The sequence below is a fragment of the Plasmodium berghei genome, assembly GCF_900002375.2.
Source record: "Plasmodium berghei ANKA genome assembly, chromosome: 14".
Classification (NCBI taxonomy): Eukaryota; Apicomplexa; class Aconoidasida; order Haemosporida; family Plasmodiidae; genus Plasmodium; species Plasmodium berghei.
In genome coordinates, this window is record NC_036172.2 from 1,597,761 (window position 1) to 1,617,257 (window position 19,497).

At 26.1% G+C, this 19,497-nt stretch overlaps 1 protein-coding gene across 1 annotated transcript; it reads right to left on the reverse strand.

Annotated features, from left to right (window-relative positions):
* Positions 1–1,225: 1,225 nt before the first annotated feature.
* On the reverse strand, positions 1,226–17,345 carry PBANKA_1442200 (protein SOC2; the record flags this gene model as incomplete). Its single annotated transcript, XM_034567783.1, is given in 2 exon segments — positions 1,226–7,930; positions 7,947–17,345. 2 exon segments carry the CDS (start codon positions 17,343–17,345, stop codon positions 1,226–1,228), a joined length of 16,104 nt encoding a protein of 5,367 aa, XP_034424246.1.
* Positions 17,346–19,497: the final 2,152 nt, after the last annotated feature.

Consider the following 19,497-nt stretch of genomic DNA (forward strand, 5'->3'; position numbering starts at 1 on the left):
TGTATCCTATAAATTTGGGGGAATTTTGTATGTCCTATATATTTTTTGGGGAATTTTTGTATATATGTCCTATAATTTTTTGGGGAATTTTGTATGTCCTATATATTTTTTGGGGAATTTTTGTGTGTCCTATAGATTTGGGGGGAATTTTGTATGTCCTATATTTTTTTGAGGGAATTTTGTATGTCCTATAATTTTGGGGGAATTTTTGTATATGTCCTATATTTTTTTGAGGGAATTTTGTATGTCCTATAATTTTGGGGGAATTTTTGTATATGTCCTATATTTTTTTGAGGGAATTGTGTGTCCTATAAATTTGGGGGAATTTTTGTATATGTCCTATATATTTTTTGGGGAATTTTTGTGTGTCCTATAATTTTTTTGGGAATTTTGTATGTCCTATATATTTTTTTGGGAATTTTTGTATATATCCTATATTTTTTTGAGGGAATTTTGTATGTCCTATAATTTTGGGGGAATTTTTGTATATGTCCTATATTTTTTTGAGGGAATTGTGTGTCCTATAAATTTGGGGGAATTTTGTATGTCCTATAGATTTGGGGGGAATTTTTTTGTATGTCCTATAGATTTTTTGGGGAATTTTTGTATATATGTCCTATAATTTTTTGGGGAATTTTGTATGTCCTATATATTTTTTGGGGAATTTTGTATGTCCTATATATTTTTTGGGGAATTTTTGTGTGTCCTATAATTTTTTTGGGAATTTTGTATGTCCTATATATTTTTTGGGGAATTTTTGTGTGTGTCCTATAGATTTGGGGGGAATTTTGTGTCCTATATATTTTTTGGGGATTTTTTGTATGTATAAATTTTTGTTTTTTTTTGTGTATAAATTTTTTTGTTTTTTTTTGTATGTATAATTTTTTTTGGTTTTTTTTGTATGTATAAATTTTTTTGTTTTTTTTTATATGTATAAATTTTTTTGTTTTTTTTTGTATGTATAAATTTTTTTGTTTTTTTTTGTTTTTTTTTGTATATATATATATATTAATTTTTTGGATTTTTTGTATATGTATTAATTTTGTTTGTATCCCTAACTGAAATATCCTCATTTTCATATAGAGTGATCATTTATATTGTCTACTGTTGATGTTTACCTATCTTACCTCATTAGCTTAATCTAGTACCTGTATATAAAAACTTTTTTTGTAGAATCATACTTTCGATGCACCTGTAATATAATATATGTAAACACTCTTAAATATCAATCATCCTCTAGCATATTTTGCTGATTGTTAATCTCCTTACATATATTTAGTAAATGCATATACTTCATATGCATCATTTCAACAATGCCTTTTAACGATTTCGCCGATTTTAAATCGCTAAAAACTAAAGAAAAATAATACTCTTTGCACTTAGGATATTCATTATATGTCCAATTCTTTGATATGAAGTTTTTGTTTTTCCATTTTAAAAAGCATTCCATTAGTTCTTTTGCGCACTCATCAACCTCAGGATCATTAATAGTAATCCAGTCCTTATCATCATTCGCTAAATTTCCTTGTGTAAATATTGTCTTTTTATTTTTTTTTTCTACACTTTTTTCAACCAATCCTGGACTCTTGTAATCATTTTTAAAATTTCCATATTCCTTTAGTCGTAATATCGAATCGTCTTGATGTTTTTCTATTTCCATGCTTTGTTTTCGTTCGAATATATTTTGCTCAGTCTCTAACATATCGTCAGTATTTGTATTTCTATCTTGATCTGATGCAATTATTTCATCAGTATATATATTTCTAAGTCTGGTACCATCTGTGAAATTTAGTGTTTTTGCATAGTCAAGATATTTTTGTTTTTCTGATAATATACACTCCTCAAGATTACTATTAATTTGTCCCAAGTGTTTTTTTGCAATATCTGTAGCCATCGACATAACCAATTTCCTTTCTTTTTTTTTTGCAATAGCCTCAATATCTAATGATTTATTTTTCCTTTTTTTATTTTTCACTCCCCGATCATTAGTTAAGAATAAGTCATAATTCTTTGTTTGTGTTTCAATGGTTTTGAGCACTTCCTCAATATACACATTTTGCAATGTTTTAATTTTTAAACTTGAACCAATGGATTGATCATATGCTTTAAAATATCCAATGCTATTACTATAACTCATCCTTTTTTGGTCAGCCAAATTTTCTCCATATTCTATCTCCTTTATTTTATTATTTTTTGAAACTATATCTCCACTTTGACGCCCTTTGTATTCTTCTTTACCATCCTTAATAGTTTGGGCATTACTTTCATTGGTTATTTCTTTAGTTTCATTATCATTTGCACAATTAGCATTAAGTACATTTTTAATATATTTAGAATATTCTTTGTCGTACAATTTAACTGTAGATATAAATTTTAGATCCGAAAATTTGATTAACGGTCTAATCTCAATATTTGTTAACTTGTAAAACCACAGAAACAAAATTTTAATTTCATTTAATAGTTGTTTATATAAAGAAATGTTTTTGGTAATACGTATATTCCTCTTTCCATTTTTCCCTTTCTTGTTCTCTTTTTTGTTAAGAATATATTCTAAACTAAGTAATTTCATTGATACATCTGTCTTCTTGATGCTATTAATTCTATTTTTGAAATATTTTAAACCTATGATGAGCCTATTTCTTAATCTACTTATATAATTGTAATAATATACCAAATTTTCATCTGTCGATTCAGTCTTTGACCCTATTATGTAACCTTTATTTTTTTTTTTTTTTAAGGAACTTCCTTCTGATAATCCTCCGCATGTATTATTTTCCGAATTTTGTTGTTCTTTATCTTTCATATGTTCATTTTCCGATCTCATTATATTTTCTTTATCATGATAATGCCCTTTATGTTTCTTTACATATATTTTTAAATCTTTTCCATATAATACATACGAAGTGCAATATTTAATAGGGATATCAGAATACTTGATTTTTTTTAATTTCTTTGTTAATTTCTTTATAATCCTTAATATTTTTTTTTTCACCTTATAAAACATGTTCGCTTTCTTTTCATTTTTTATTTTTTGTTCTATTTTTTTTACTTTTTCGTTATTCTTATCATTTTTCATTTTCCTATTTTCATCACAGTACTCTGATTTATCTCCTATTTCAATATTATCAGGTTCCTTTCCTTCATTGTTACGATACCCTGCCTCATCATCATTAAATATATTTCCAAATGTGTTTTCATCATTTTTATTAACAAATTTTTTCTTTGATTTTCCTTTACTCCTATTAATTAATTTTTTTAAATACCTTTTTTTACCCTTATTAAAATCTTTAATATACCTATCTATTTGTTCTGTAATATAATGTGATTTGTAATAATTTGTAGGTATTTTTTGATCAACTGCATCGCAAATTTTTACTATAGTATTTTTTAAGTATATCTGTAAGTTGTCCTTTTCGTTTGTATATTGCGATGCAACAATAAATCGATCCTCCTCCTCAGCAATAATTAATCCTCGCTCTCTTCTTTTCATAATATTTAGTTCTTTTCTTTTAAGTTCCTCTCTTATTTCATTTTCCAAAAATAGTTGCCTTTTCATCCTTTCATTTTTTTCCTTTAGTTCATTGTATGCCTTTGCTTTGGTAAAGACTGATAGTTCCCTTTGCATTATGTCTTTACATATATTAAAGTTCAAAATTTCATATATAGCCATAGATAAAGTCGATGATTTGTATTTTAAAAAAGAGTTGTCAATGCCTGCCATTCTTAATAGTATTTCTCCTTCTACTAAATTGTAATTTTTTTCCAACTTTGAAAAATTTATATTCTTATTCGATTTTAATAAACTGTCTAGTAAACTGTATGCCGTAGGTATTGATAAATCATAGTTTAATTTTTTTAAAAGAGCAATCTCAAGATCTAACGCAAATCTTTTACTTATACTTCCATGTGTAAATACGGCTCCCATGTACTTAGCTGCTGAATAATAATCTGGGGATACATCCTTAATTAGTTCGTTGTTTATTGAATAGACTCTTTTCAGTCCTTCCAGATGACTTCTGCAATATGATTTCGCTATTATGATAATAGATGTTGTTTTGTAATTAAAGTATTTTTGTGATATGAATAAACATATAATACCTATAAAATGATATATTAAATCCGTTGACTCAAATAAAGCTCTATATAAAGGAATGTATTGTTGTTTTAGCTCTTCTTTATCTAAATATTCTTGATACATTGTTGGATAATGTTGCTTTAGTAATTGTATCATAACGTCAGAGTATTGCTTTTCGTTCAAATGTATATCATTAATAATGCTCTGTATTAATTCTTTCTTAGTATTAAACCTACTTATATATAAATCGAATATCAAATGCGTAAAATGTAATACACATGTTTCGCATGTGTTTCTTATATGGGCAAATGTTCGGCATAAACATAATTTTACTTTTTGCCTTAAGTGAAGAAAATTTGCATCATTATATCTACCTAAATAATTTCCAATAAAATGATTATCGGCTTGCTCTGCGCATTGTAAAAATGATGATTTTGCATAAGTATTATATAAAGAATAGTCTACTAATTTTTTGCTTCTTATCCCTCTATGAATTAGTATGCTACTATGTCTTTCCATTACACCATCTCCTTCACCTTCGTCATCATTTTCTTCACTTTTTTCTTTAACATCTTTTTGCCTTTCTGTAATATTACCTTTCAATTCATTTAATTCTTCCAATTTCTGATAATACCTTATATCTTTGACATTCTCGATATTATTACCACCATCGCTTTCCTCAACGCTATTAGGAGGGCTAATACTTCCAATTGTATGCTTACCTGTTGTTATGTCATATAGATTTTCTTTCATGCTATTATTAGTTCTTTTTACTGGGGTACCATTATCAGCATTATACAATAATGGTTCGCTGTCTGTTGTCTCATTAAATTCATTATTATCATCAACCAAATTATAGTATAATGCATTGTTGTCTGCTTTTTTTCTATCTGGGTACCCTTTATTTTTGTTAATAGCTTTGTTGCCTGTTGACATTTCCATTTCTATTGTTCTCTGAAAAATTGCTTGGAAGTAATAAACTGACCCTCCTAATACGTTAAGAAAGTATAATATGTTATATCTATTCATTTTGATAAATGAAATAAATAAAACAATAATATTTCTAATACATATATTGTGTCCCATACTTTTATAATTTATTGAGCTATACGTAGCAATAATACTTTTAATAAAATTCTCCGAAATATTCACATACCAGCAATAATAATTTACCATCGATATAAGTTGTTCAAGTTTGATCTCTTTTTCTTCATCATATAATATTACACTATTTGGATCTTTTGGATCTTTTGTATCATTTAAAAGTATGTTGATATCTGAAGGTATTTCATTATCATTCCATGTTTTGCTATCTATATTTTTTTGTGTATCAACTGATATTTCTTTTTTTTCTATTGTTCCTTCGTTTTTCTCTTCAAGCCGTTCTTTTTTTTGTGCAGTTATTTCTTTTTTTAGTTTTATTTTTTTTTTTTTTTTTTTTTTTTTTTTTTTTTCCTGCTTATAAGAAAATTTTGATTCGGCTATAAAGAGATATTCTTTGAAATCGTTTGTATTATTTGATTTATCGATCATAATGAAACATGCAAGCTTATTTAGCATGGTATTTTGTTTGGCTGTTACTAATATTTCCACAAGCTTGTATTCATAAGTAGGTATATGTTGCTCAGTTGTGAAACTTGGGTTGGTATTGATTAAATGAGTACTCATTGTACTCATCTCAGTATTGCATTTGCGATCCATAACAGAAGGTTTCTCCATACGAGAATTTTGATCCAAAGAGATAGGTTGTTTTTCATCTATTGTCCCAGCAACATTGCTAAATTTCTTAGAAATTATTACATCATCAGTTAGGACACACTGTTCAGAATATGTTTTAGAATATTTGCAATTATATAGATCAGTAGAAGTATTATAAACAGGCACATATTTATTAGAAGATATAGCTAGCTTATTTAGTGACACATTATAAACAGATGTAGATGTAATAAACATTTTGGTGTGTGCAATGGGTGATGTATTATAAACAGATGTAGATGTAATAAACATTTTGGTGTGTGCAATGGGTGATGTATTATAAACAGATGTAGATGTAATAAACATTTTGGTGTGTGCAATGGGTGATGTATTATAAACAGATGTAGATGTAATAAACATTTTGGTGTGTGCAATGGGTGATGTATTATAAACAGATGTAGATGTAATAAACATTTTGGTGTGTGCAATGGGTGATGTATTATAAACAGATGTAGATGTAATAAACATTTTGGTGTGTGCAATGGGTGATGTATTATAAACAGATGTAGATGTAATAAACATTTTGGTGTGTACAATGGGTGATGTATTATAAACGAATGAACACATATTTGAAGTTTTAGCTAGCTTAGTCAATAACGGGTTATAAACAAATGTAGATGTAATACACGGTTTAAATGGATAAGAAGTTAGATTAAATTTTAGATCATAAATAATTTTAGACCTATAATAATTGCAAATATCGTTCAAACCGTACTCTTTCACAGGGCTCCCTTCTTCAGAATATAATAATTTTTCAGAAATATAACAATACTGCCTTCCAATAGATGTTAAAACAACGTCATCTTTGGTATCGTTATTCTCTGTATGGATCCCTTTGCTGTTTGTGGATGCGTTACATACGTCATTAATGAAATGAGCAATCATTTCCCTTAATACTTTTCCCTTGCTCCACTCCTTAACAACAATACTTTTCTTATAAATCCAAAATTGTTTAGTATCAATAACCATCTTAAAAAAACATGAAATTTTTAAAGTATTCCTTTCGAAAGATGTTTCAAATAACTTAGTTATTGTATTAGATACATTATAATACTTATTTAATGTATTGCTGATCTCTTTATATGATTCTTTCATTTCTTTTTGGAAAATAGATATTTGAGTAATTTTGGTATTTGTTGATTTAATAGGCATTTGAATAATTTTGGTGTTTGCTGATTTAATAAGTATTTGAATAATTTTGGTGTTTTCTGATTTAATAGGTATTTGAATAATTTTGGTGTTTGTTGATTTAATAGGCATTTGAATAATTTTGGTGTTTGTTGATTTAATAGGCATTTGAATAATTTTGGTGTTTTCTGATTTAATAGGTATTTGAATAATTTTGGTGTTTGTTGATTTAATAGGCATTTGAATAATTTTGGTGTTTTCTGATTTAATAGGCATTTGAATAATTTTGGTGTTTGTTGATTTAATAGGCATTTGAATAATTTTGGTGTTTTCTGATTTAATAGGTATTTGAATAATTTTGGTGTTTGTTGATTTAATAGGCATTTGAATAATTTTGGTGTTTTCTGATTTAATAGGCATTTGAATAATTTTGGTGTTTGTTGATTTAATAGGCATTTGAATAATTTTGGTGTTTTCTGATTTAATAGGTATTTGAATAATTTTGGTGTTTGTTGATTTAATAGGCATTTGAATAATTTTGGTGTTTTCTGATTTAATAGGCATTTGAATAATTTTGGTGTTTGTTGATTTAATAGGCATTTGAATAATTTTGGTGTTTGTTGATTTAATAGGCATTTGAATAATTTTGGTGTTTTCTGATTTAATAGGTATTTGAATAATTTTGGTGTTTGTTGATTTAATAGGCATTTGAATAATTTTGGTGTTTGTTGATTTAATAGGCATTTGAATAATTTTGGTGTTTGTTGATTTAATAGGCATTTGAATAATTTTGGTGTTTTCTGATTTAATAGGCATTTGAATAATTTTGGTGTTTGTTGATTTAATAGGCATTTGAATAATTTTGGTGTTTGTTGATTTAATAGGCATTTGAATAATTTTGGTGTTTTCTGATTTAATAGGTATTTGAATAATTTTGGTGTTTGTTGATTTAATAGGCATTTGAATAATTTTGGTGTTTGTTGATTTAATAGGCATTTGAATAATTTTGGTGTTTGTCTGATTTAATAGGCATTTGAATAATTTTGGTGTTTTCTGATTTAATAGGCATTTGAATAATTTTGGTGTTTTCTGATTTAATAGGCATTTGAATAATTTTGGTGTTTGTTGATTTAATAGGCATTTGAATAATTTTGGTGTTTGTTGATTTAATAGGCATTTGAATAATTTTGGTGTTTGTTGATTTAATAGGCATTTGAATAATTTTGGTGTTTTCTGATTTAATAGGTATTTGAATAATTTTGGTGTTTTCTGATTTAATAGGTATTTGAGTAATTTTGGTATTTGCTGATTTAGTACTTGTGTTCTCTACATTTTTGTGTATCATATCCACTTTCATAGTGTTATATATTGATTCTTTTTTTTCAATTTTTTGACCCTTTTGGTAATAGTTCTCTCTACAAATATCTTTATGTAATGTAATTTGGTTTGCGGATATTTTTTCTTGTAGTACTAAAGTATTTTCTACTAGCATCGGCGTAGGTGGTAATATACAGAATTTTTTTATTGTTATTGTGCTTTTTTTTTGTATAGATACTGGTTGTCCGGCGTTATTTTCATCATCTGATGAAGAATCATCTCGAGGTATATGTGGTTGTTTTCTGCAGGGAGATGCACTACTATCAGATAATGACATATCGCTGTCCGATGATGCAAATAAAGCATTTGTGTCTACAATTTTTTTCAGTATCTTTTTTGTAAGTTTTTTTTTTGTCTTAGGTTCTTCGTTAAGTACCTGTTTCCTTGAATTTAAATCTTTTTTTTCTTTTTTCTTTAGATTTTTTTTTTCTTTTTTTTCTTTTTTCTTTAGATTTTTTTTCTCTGGATGATTACTACTTGTTTCAGTGGTGTTATCTGTAATAGTAGTAATAATATTTTTGGAGATATTTTGAAAAGCTGATTTAGAGGATAAGTTAGATATAATTGGTAATTTTTTTATATCTTTGTGATATTCTTGAACTTCATTAAGTGCATATATTTCATCATTTTTTTCTACTTCATGTTTAGGATTATATACTTCATTATCTGAGAATATCCCAGTTAATGAATATGTTTCGTCATTTTGTTCTACTTCGCGCTTAGGATTATATACTTCATTATCTGAGAATATCCCATTTAGTGAATATATTTCGTCATTTTGTTCTACTTCGCGCTTAGGATTATATACTTCATTATCTGAGAATATCCCAGTTAATGAATATGTTTCGTCATTTTGTTCTATTTCATGTTCAGATGAATATACTTCACTATTTGAGGATGTTTCATTTAATGGATATATTTCGTTATTTTTAAAGTATCCTTGTTTAGGAGTAAATATTTCGCCATTTGAGAATATTTGGTTATAGTTATATATTTCTCTATTTTGATCGATTTCATTATTGGATGCATATAATTGAGGATTGGGAAATACTTCATTAATAAAATTTATATGTTCGTCTGTAGTATCATTATTATATATAGTATTAAAATTAATCATGTTTTCATTCTCATTAATTAATGTTGATGGTTGAATTTTAGCCTCTTCTTGAACTATTTGTTCATTTTGTTCCTCTGGTACATTAACGTACTCATATTTTTCACTACAATACATAAGGTCATTATTGTTTTTAACAATTAAATCGTATAAATTAATACATTGGTTGTTTTTAAATATATCAAGTTTTTTTTCTTCAGATTTAGTAATTTCCTCATTTTGTTCCTCTGGCACATGAATATATTCATGTTTTTCATTACAAGCCATAAGGTCATTATTCTTTTTAACAATTAAATCGTACAAATTAATACGTTGGGTGCTTTTAGATATTTCAGGTTTTTTTTCTTTTTCAGATTGAGTAATGTACTCATATTTTTCTTCTACTACATTATTATTGTTTATATTATTATTTGATGATTTAAGTTTCTTAACATTTTCTTGTGATAACTCATCAGATATAATATTTCTATTCCTTTTACGCGACGTCTTTTGTTCTTTTTCACTTTCTATTACATTATTAATAAATATGTCATTAACTGAGTCATCATTATCATTTAATGATTTTAGTGGCTCAATTTGTTCGTTTTCTTGAACTTGAACCATTTGTTCTTTTTCACTTTCTATTACATTATTAACAGCTATGTCATTAACCAAGTCACTATTATCACTTAATGACTTTGATAACTCAATTTTTTCGTTTTCTTGAACTTGAACCATTTGTTCTTTTTCACTTTCTATTACATTATTAATAGATATGTCATTAACTGAGTCATCATTATCATTTAATGATTTTAGTGGCTCAATTTGTTCGTTTTCTTGAACTTGAACCATTTGTTCTTTTTCACTTTCTATTACATTATTAACAGCTATGTCATTAACCAAGTCACTATTATCACTTAATGACTTTGATAACTCAATTTTTTCGTTTTCTTGAACTTGAACCATTTGTTCTTTTTCACTTTCTATTACATTATTAATAGATATGTCATTAACTGAGTCATCATTATCATTTAATGATTTTAGTGGCTCAATTTTTTCCTCTGCGTCACTATTAACTTCTACTATATTCAAACTGCTCTCTTTATCTTCTATAGGCGTATCTACAATATTTTTATCAACATTGTCATTTGTAAATGTTTCACTAGCAGTAGTAGTAGTAGGCTTATCTGAATTAAAAAAACTTGATGGAAAAAAGGAACTACTAAAATTTTTATTGTTTGATCCTAAAAATGGATTAACTTTAGCCTCTGGTTCCTTAGGAATGTCAAAAGATCCTAAAAATAAATTAGAGCAATCTGGTTCTTCCTCTGAAGAATCATCATTCGTCTTATATGGGTTTACAAAATATTTCGTGTCATAATATCGCTCTGGTAGTGTTCCTCCATAATATTCAAGTAAAACACGGTGCTCATCTCGTGTTAAATTGTTTACGTGTATGTTATTTTTAACAAGAGGATGATTTTCGTCAATTATGTGATCCCCTGTCTCTTCCTCGCTTTCCTCTTCTGACGTTTCCTCGTCCATTTTTTTAGTGTCATCATTTCTTTTTAATTTAAAACTTTCATTAAATATTTCCCCATCATTATGTTTATATTTTGAATAGTATTCCTCCATACGTCTATTTCCAACATAATAGTCATTTTTCATATACCTCTCATCATCAACATTAGGAGATTGAGATGGAGTAAAAAGCTCTGCATGTCTAGGAGTCCTAGAACTTACACTATCACTATAATCTTCACCTTCACTACTATATTCATTGTTATTAGTATAGTCACTTTCACCAAGAATATTATTGTCATTAATAAATCTCATCTTATTCATACCTTCATTATCACTAGAATAAACACTTTCACGTGCACGTTTTCCGCCATTAAAAACTATACTATTATTAAGAAATTCATAGTTATCATAACCCTTGTTACTACTAAAAAGTTTACGGCAATTATCCATTACATTATTATAAGAAGATTGACTAATACTAATAAATCCGTTATTAGTAACAGTTTCATTATTGTAAATAAGTCCATAATTATTAACAACTTCATTATTAACAGCTTCATTGTTATTAACAACTTCATTATTATAAATAAATCCATTGCCATTAGCAAATTCACAATTATTAACAACTTCATTATTATCAAAAACTTCATTATTATAAATAAATCCACTGTCATTAACAACTTCATTATTAACAGCTTCATTGTTATTAACAACTTCATCATTATAAAAAACTTCATTATTATTGACAACTTCATTATTATAAATAAATCCATTATCATTAACAATTTCATTATTATAAAAAAATCCATTATTATTAACAACTGCATTATCTCTAACATACCAACTTCCACTATCAATCTCATTTCCATTATTAAATCCATTGCTGTTAGCAACTTCAATATTATTGGCAAATTCATTATCTCTAACAACTTTGTTCTCGCTATCAACATTTTCAACAACCTCATTTACACTATCAGCTCCATTATTATAAATAAGTTCATTGCGATTAATAACTTCATTATTATTAATAAATTCATTGCTACTAACAACTCTAACTCCATTAACAACTTCATTTTCACTAACAACTTCATTATAAATAGCAACTTCATTATCTTTAATAAATTCATTCTCAAAAACAACGTCATTATCTCTAACAACTTCGCTTCCACTAGCAACGTCATTGTTAATATTAAATTCATTGCTATTAACAAATTCAATAATACTAACAACTTCGTCCTTGCTATCAGCCTCTTCAGCATATTCACTTCCACTATCGATATCATTGTTAACATTAAATTCATTGCTATTAACAAATTCAATAATACTAACAATTTCGTCCTTGTTATCTGCCTCTTCAGCATATTCACTTTCACTAACAACTTCGTCCTTGCCATCAACTTTTTCAGCATATTCACTTCCACTAGCGACATCATTGTTAACATTAAATTCATTGCTATTAACAAATTCAATAATACTAACAATTTCGTCCTTGCTATCTGCCTCTTCAGCATATTCACTTCCACTAGCAACATCATTGTTATCAATAATTTCATTACCACTATTAAATCCATTGCTACTAGCAACTTCAATAATACTAACAGCTTCGTCCTTGTTATCTGCCTCTTCAGCATATTCACTTTCACTAACAACTTCGTCCTTGCCATCAACTTTTTCAGCATATTCACTTCCACTAGCGACATCATTGTTAACATTAAATTCATTGCTATTAACAAATTCAATAATACTAACAATTTCGTCCTTGCTATCTGCCTCTTCAGCATATTCACTTTCACTAACAACTTCGTCCTTGCCATCAACTTTTTCAGCATATTCACTTCCACTAGCGACATCATTGTTAACATTAAATTCATTGCTATTAACAAATTCAATAATACTAACAACTTCGTCCTTGCTATCTGCCTCTTCAGCATATTCACTTCCACTAACCATGTTATTGCTATCGATAATTTCATTGTCATTATTAAATCCATTGCTATTAGCAACTTCAATATTACTAACAAATTCATTATCTCTAACAACTTCATTGTCAACAACTTCCTTAACATTTGCACTTTCTTTCTCTAAGTTTTTACGTCCAAAAATGTCCTTTTGATATGCTTCCAAAGATATACTTTTTCCTGTTATCGTACTACTTCCTAGCGTTGTTTTGTTAGATAACTTAAAGTGATCACATACTAATACTACATTTCCAACTACATCTTTTTCATTCGCATCATTTTCATAAGAAGTTATTGATCCTTCAGAATTACTATTAAGATTATGTTTCATAATCTTGGCCTTTTTTAAAACTTCATTTTTACTATCAGATTCAGAACTTTGATGAGATTCTGATATTTCAACTTTCTTAACAGTTTTAGGATTTCGCGAGACAGGTGATTTTTTAGTAAATTGACGTTTTTTTGAAGCAATTGATCTATTTTGCACATTGGGGTTTTTAATATTTTTCTTTTTTTCTAATCCTTTTACATTCTCAACACGATTATTACTACTATTATAATTCGACGATGATGATTTTCTTGATACTTTCTTTCCTTTCTTAAAACGACGTAACGAACTACCAGAACTTTGATATGAGCGATTCGATTCTTTACAAACACCATCTTTAGAAAACGCAGCCAATATAGAAACCGCTTTCTTCAACTTTCTCTTTCTTTCTAATTTCTCACAGCTGTTTCCACCTACTATGTGATGTTTCGTATTAGGTAATCGATCACACAACTTTTTTGAAAGGCCACTTTGTTCTATTTCATGTAAATCCCCTTCATTGGATTGTGATTTGCCTTTCTTAATAATTGTGTTACTCGATGATTTCCTATTCAACAAATCGATAATTTCCGAAACATCTAAATTAGAAAAAATAGTGTACTTAATTTTCTTTTCCCCTATGTCATTAGAATTGGTGTTTGTGGATTTCGTAATTTCAACATTATCATCTTTTTCACTTTTGATATTCTCTGAAGCATATATAATGTTGCCATTAGATACGATACAGATATCCCCTAAGCTTTTATCATGTGAATCTACAATCTTTGTCGTACGTGATGAAATACAAGAATCCAAATCTTTTAGAACGCTCATATAAAAATTACTCATGTGGCCATTTGTTGCTAACTTACTAATATCATCATTCTTAACGTTCTCATCAATTTTTTGTTTGCCCAAATGTTTGATATCAGTAATGTCAACATTTTCAACTGGAAACGCACATTTAATTGGCGTAGTGCAAGGTGTAAAGCGTTTAATTCTGCTGCGCTTTTCTTTTAATTTCTCATCAACCAATTTGCTAAATTCAGAATTTCCATCAGTAGTTCGAGGACAATGACACACAATCATATTTTCTCTTTCGCTAATTTCACTTCCTTGCTCATTTCTATAATTTTCTAATACAGCATATTGTAAATATTTCTTACACAAAATACATTTCTCATACTTTTTTTTTTTGTGCTTTGGTGAGCATCTTTTAAATACGTTGCGAGTATTAAAATAATCATCAACAATACGAGATTTTGAACCATTAATCCTTCGAACTACTGTTTCAAATATATCTCTTCGATTTTTATCGAATTTTTCTCTAAAAGAATTATCCAAATTCTTTTTCTCAACACAATTTCTATCACGCTTTCTAATACGATTTTTACCACGCCTGTTAACATGCTTTCTGGAATCGTAAGAATCACTTGCAGAAACGGTTCTTTCATTTCGCCTATCTCTTAAGGACTTATATATGGCCAACGGGATTTTCGATAAAGTAACATACGCGCTTTTTGCAAGCGATATGCTATCTTCAATTATTTGTGACAACATTATGAACGCAAATAACCGAAACCACGTTAAACTCTGTTCCTTGAGTATATTCGAAATATATTCTAAATAATAAATAAAATAACTAAATATCTGACATAAACAAATGTTTATATCAGTATTTCTATGAAAAATGCAATATCTATTGTACGAAATGATTTTAGAATCATAAATATTACAATAGATCTTCAAAAAAAAAATTATAAAATAATTAAACTGATATATATATATTGTGAAATGTACATAAATGATATGCTCTAAAAAAGCTATATTCCTGCTTCTAAAAGAAAAAAATAAGTGTATTATGCTTTGTTTTATGAATAAAACTAAATTCTCCTTTGATCTTATAAATAGTATGGTAACTAAAACAATTAAATTATTAATTAGTATGCCACAATATTTAAAATATAAAGGGCATAATGTTGTAGAGCTCAATAAACATGTGATACATGTAAGTAAGTAATTATTAAGCGTGTAATATATGTATTGTATATATAATGTAATGTAAAATTGAGTAAACACATAAATATTTGAATTCTTGGCAAAATACTTTTCTGAAATTAATCCATACAGAAATGGGTTTATTTTTGAAAGTATTTCCAAATTTTCAAACCAAATAAAAAAATTAATGTAAATATTTTTAATGTAATAATATATAATAAATTTGTATGAATAATATTTTATATTTTTTTTGTGAAAAATATAAGTATTCACAGTTTTTGGAGGGTTTGGGTGTAAATTAGTGTAATTTAAGATAACCTTTAATATAAAAATAAATATTTTAAAATAAATAAAAATATATCTATATTTAATTATAAACTTATCTTCAACTTTAAACACTTTATTAACTTTATATAAATTTTTATTTAAATAATTAAAAAATATATATTTTTTATTTTTATGAATTGGGTTTTTTAATATTATATGTGCATACAATAATTTAACAATATTTTTTTTTTTTTTGAATGTATGACTAGCCATTTTTACATGTTTTAATAAAATTTTATGCAATTCTTTTGTTTTTATTTTATTTTTTTTTGTTGTTTTGGCGATATCGTTAGATTTTTTAATGTCTTTAAGTCGACCTTTATTATTTTTAATAAGTATTCTCTCATAAACATTGATATGCTCCAAGGATTTTTTATATGGTATTTCTACATAATATACACTTATAATATATGTATAAATATCATTAATTTTTTTACATTTATTTATAGTATTATTTGAATTATTACACTTAAATTTTGTGAAATTTTCTTTAATTTCTCTTCCTTTAATGGTTTCGTGCATTCCATAAAAAACCATATATATCCAAATGTTGATATATGCACAAAATTTAGTGCATACACCATTATCTATCGAATTTTTGATACCCTTAGCTTGCTCTATATTTCTACATGCAATATTAATTAAATATATGGATGCAATATACGCATCCTCAGCCATATGCCCATTACCATGTGTGCATAAAATACAAATCGTATACAAATAGGCGACAAAATACGCGTTCTCAATAAAAACTATATTTTTTTTTATATAGTTCCTTCTCAAATAAACACATATTCTTTGATTTTTATTGAAATTTGCGTAATTTTTTTTATTTATATGACTTCTTTGGAATGAATATGTATTATGTATTAAATAATTTCCTGAGATTATGTAAGTATTTTTACATATATTAGCACTTATACATATGTTACCATTTATATAAGGGTTTTTGTATATATTAATATTGGCAATTATATGAGCACTTGAATTTATATAGGAGTTTTTATTTATATTTGTATTTACACTTATATTCGAATTTCTACTTATATTTGAATTTTTATTTATACTTATACCTTCATTGAAATTCGAATTTTTACTTACGCCAACAATATTAAATACATTTACACTTTGTTTTTTTTCGCATATGCTCTTTTTTTCAAGAGCATTTTCATTCATATTTGAATTTTCATTCATCCTGCATATGCTCCAAATGTATTTATTTGGTGTAAAGAGAAAAATATTTACAATAATTGTTTCTTTAAAGCTTGTTTGTTTTTTTTTCAGAAATATACCATTGTATTGAACACCTTCCGAATTGCTATACATTTTATATTTATATTCCACAAAAATTAATAATAAGAACGAGTATGGAGTATAAATTTTATTAACTTGTGTAAACTCAGGGTTTATTACATTATGCTTACCAAAATGGAATATTGGAATAATATTTTGTTTTCTATACAATTTTTCTTGAATAGGAACTTTGCTTTTATTATAAGCTATTTGGAATTTCTTCCTTTTACAATTATTTTTTATTATACGAATGTATTTTCTTATTATTTTTTTATATTGTGTTTTACTTATGATCATTTGCCCTTTGTACTTTATTACATTACGTTTGGGCATTTCAAAAGCAAGCATCTTGAAAATGTGAATATCTTTCGATAAAAGATCTTCAAAGATATGATGATTAGTCATAATGCTAATTACAACAACAATAATTTTATTATTTATGCAATAATTAAATAAACTCTTATGATTTCCTGTTTTATTAAATATTTTATGATAAAAATATTTCTTCATCAAGTAACAAACATTTTATTTTTTTTAAAACCATTATGACATATTACACTTGATGTTCAATGTGTGTATTAGCATTTTAACTTTCACTAAAAAATGGAAAAAACTGGATTGTTTTTCTTTTTATTATTTGGTTATTTCTAACTATTTTCGTGGTGATATGTCTATATATTCCAAAAGGATACCATTGCTTATTTCATTGACTGCTAATCAGCTTTTTATAAATTGAATTCTTTTTGAAACTCAAAATAAACGATACATATAAAGATTTCTCATACTACTATATTATGAGCTAATGAATAACAAGACGATATTTTATATACCAATTTTTAAATTGTTTTGGGGATAATTCCAATCTTTACTTTTGTGAATGTTTTAGAGTGTGTAATTCGTTTTTACATATCATATAATCGATATGTATATATTTTTATGAATAAATATGTAGTGACAAATGTGATATGTATATATCTATAATATATATAGTGTTCATAATATACACATATGTTAAAAAATATATATATACAAGCGAATTTACTATTCCTATATCTCCCATTATATAGTTATAAATTGGGGAATAATGTAAATGCTTGCCTTTTGCTTATAAAGAAAATAAAAGGAGAAATGATTAAATATATACAGGAATAAAAATATCCAAATATATAAAAAACGATTATATTATCGACTAATCCCAATAAGGGATAAAATAAAATGGGAAATAAAAACTAAAAATTCGATTTTACATAACGAAAAAAATATGCATAATGTTTTTTTCGTTATGCTTATTAATTACTTTTATATAAAATACAATATAAATAGAAATTAAATTAGTGAAAATAAAATTATATTTTCTTTAATTGGCGAATACATAATAAAAAATGGAACTAATTTGACATATATTGTAATGATTGTTGAAACAATTTAGTGTAAATATATAATAAACTTAAATGAAATAAAAAATACTAATATAAACATAATAGTGATCGTATATGCCAGTATTTTAAATTACATTTTAATATTTTATATTTATTATTACTATATTGGCTAAAGAAACCACATAAAAAATATGCATTATATTAGTTATAAAATGAAATTTTTATTACGATTTTAATCTTCTCTTAAAATTTTAAAAGCTTATAAAACTCGCAATTTTATTTGCTATAACACATTAATAAAAAAATAAAGGTATTTTTTAATAATATACAAAATATTACCACGTACAGTTTAGCAAAGAGGATAAATAATATAATATGTTATGTAGCATTATTTAAGACATGGTAAATGGATGCACATATTAAAAATAATAAAAGTGCTTTAATTTATATGTTTTAAAGGTTAATATTTAACTATTTAAAGACATTATTATGTTTTTATTTATTCTCTTTAAAAACAACAAAAAACATTATGTAATGTGTTAAATAATAGCACATTACGTGCCCAACATATGTAAAATATTAATACATGTGTTTACACATAAATTTGAATTTCTTACAAAATAAAAATATTTTTATATAGAGATATTCAAGGCTTAGCATTTTGGCATATTTGCTATATAAAAGAAACAATAAATTTTAGCATTTGGTATTTAAGTATTCGTTATATTATATGCCATTAACTGTTTCACACTCTTTTAAAAACATGTGCAAAGCTTTTATTATAAATACCTTTATATTATTAATGCTTTTAACTTAGAGAATTACAAAAAAAATTATGAAAAAATATTACATATATGAATTTGATAGATTTAATGAAATTATACTTTACAAAAAAACGAAACATTTAAAAAATTATATTTTCCTTGGATGCATAAAAGTTTGCCATATAATTATATATAATATATGTGGATGTGCAATTTTGTGTACAGTATTTTTATTACATAAAGAACACAAAACCTGTGAAATACGAAATTGAACATCCTTTCTTTACTTAACTGAGAAAAGCTAATGATATTATGAAATGTTCTATTTAAATGGCGATTAAATGCCCATAATATATAAAAATTACTGTTTCTACTAAGAAAGCTATCACATTTATGTTTTAAAAGCGTACTTAAGTCTTTTGGTTGGGGATTTTTCTCATTTATTTATTTCATTATATATTATGTACTTTTACAAAAGTAATATAAAATATCTAAAAATCCGAAAATTGTTTCCTTTAT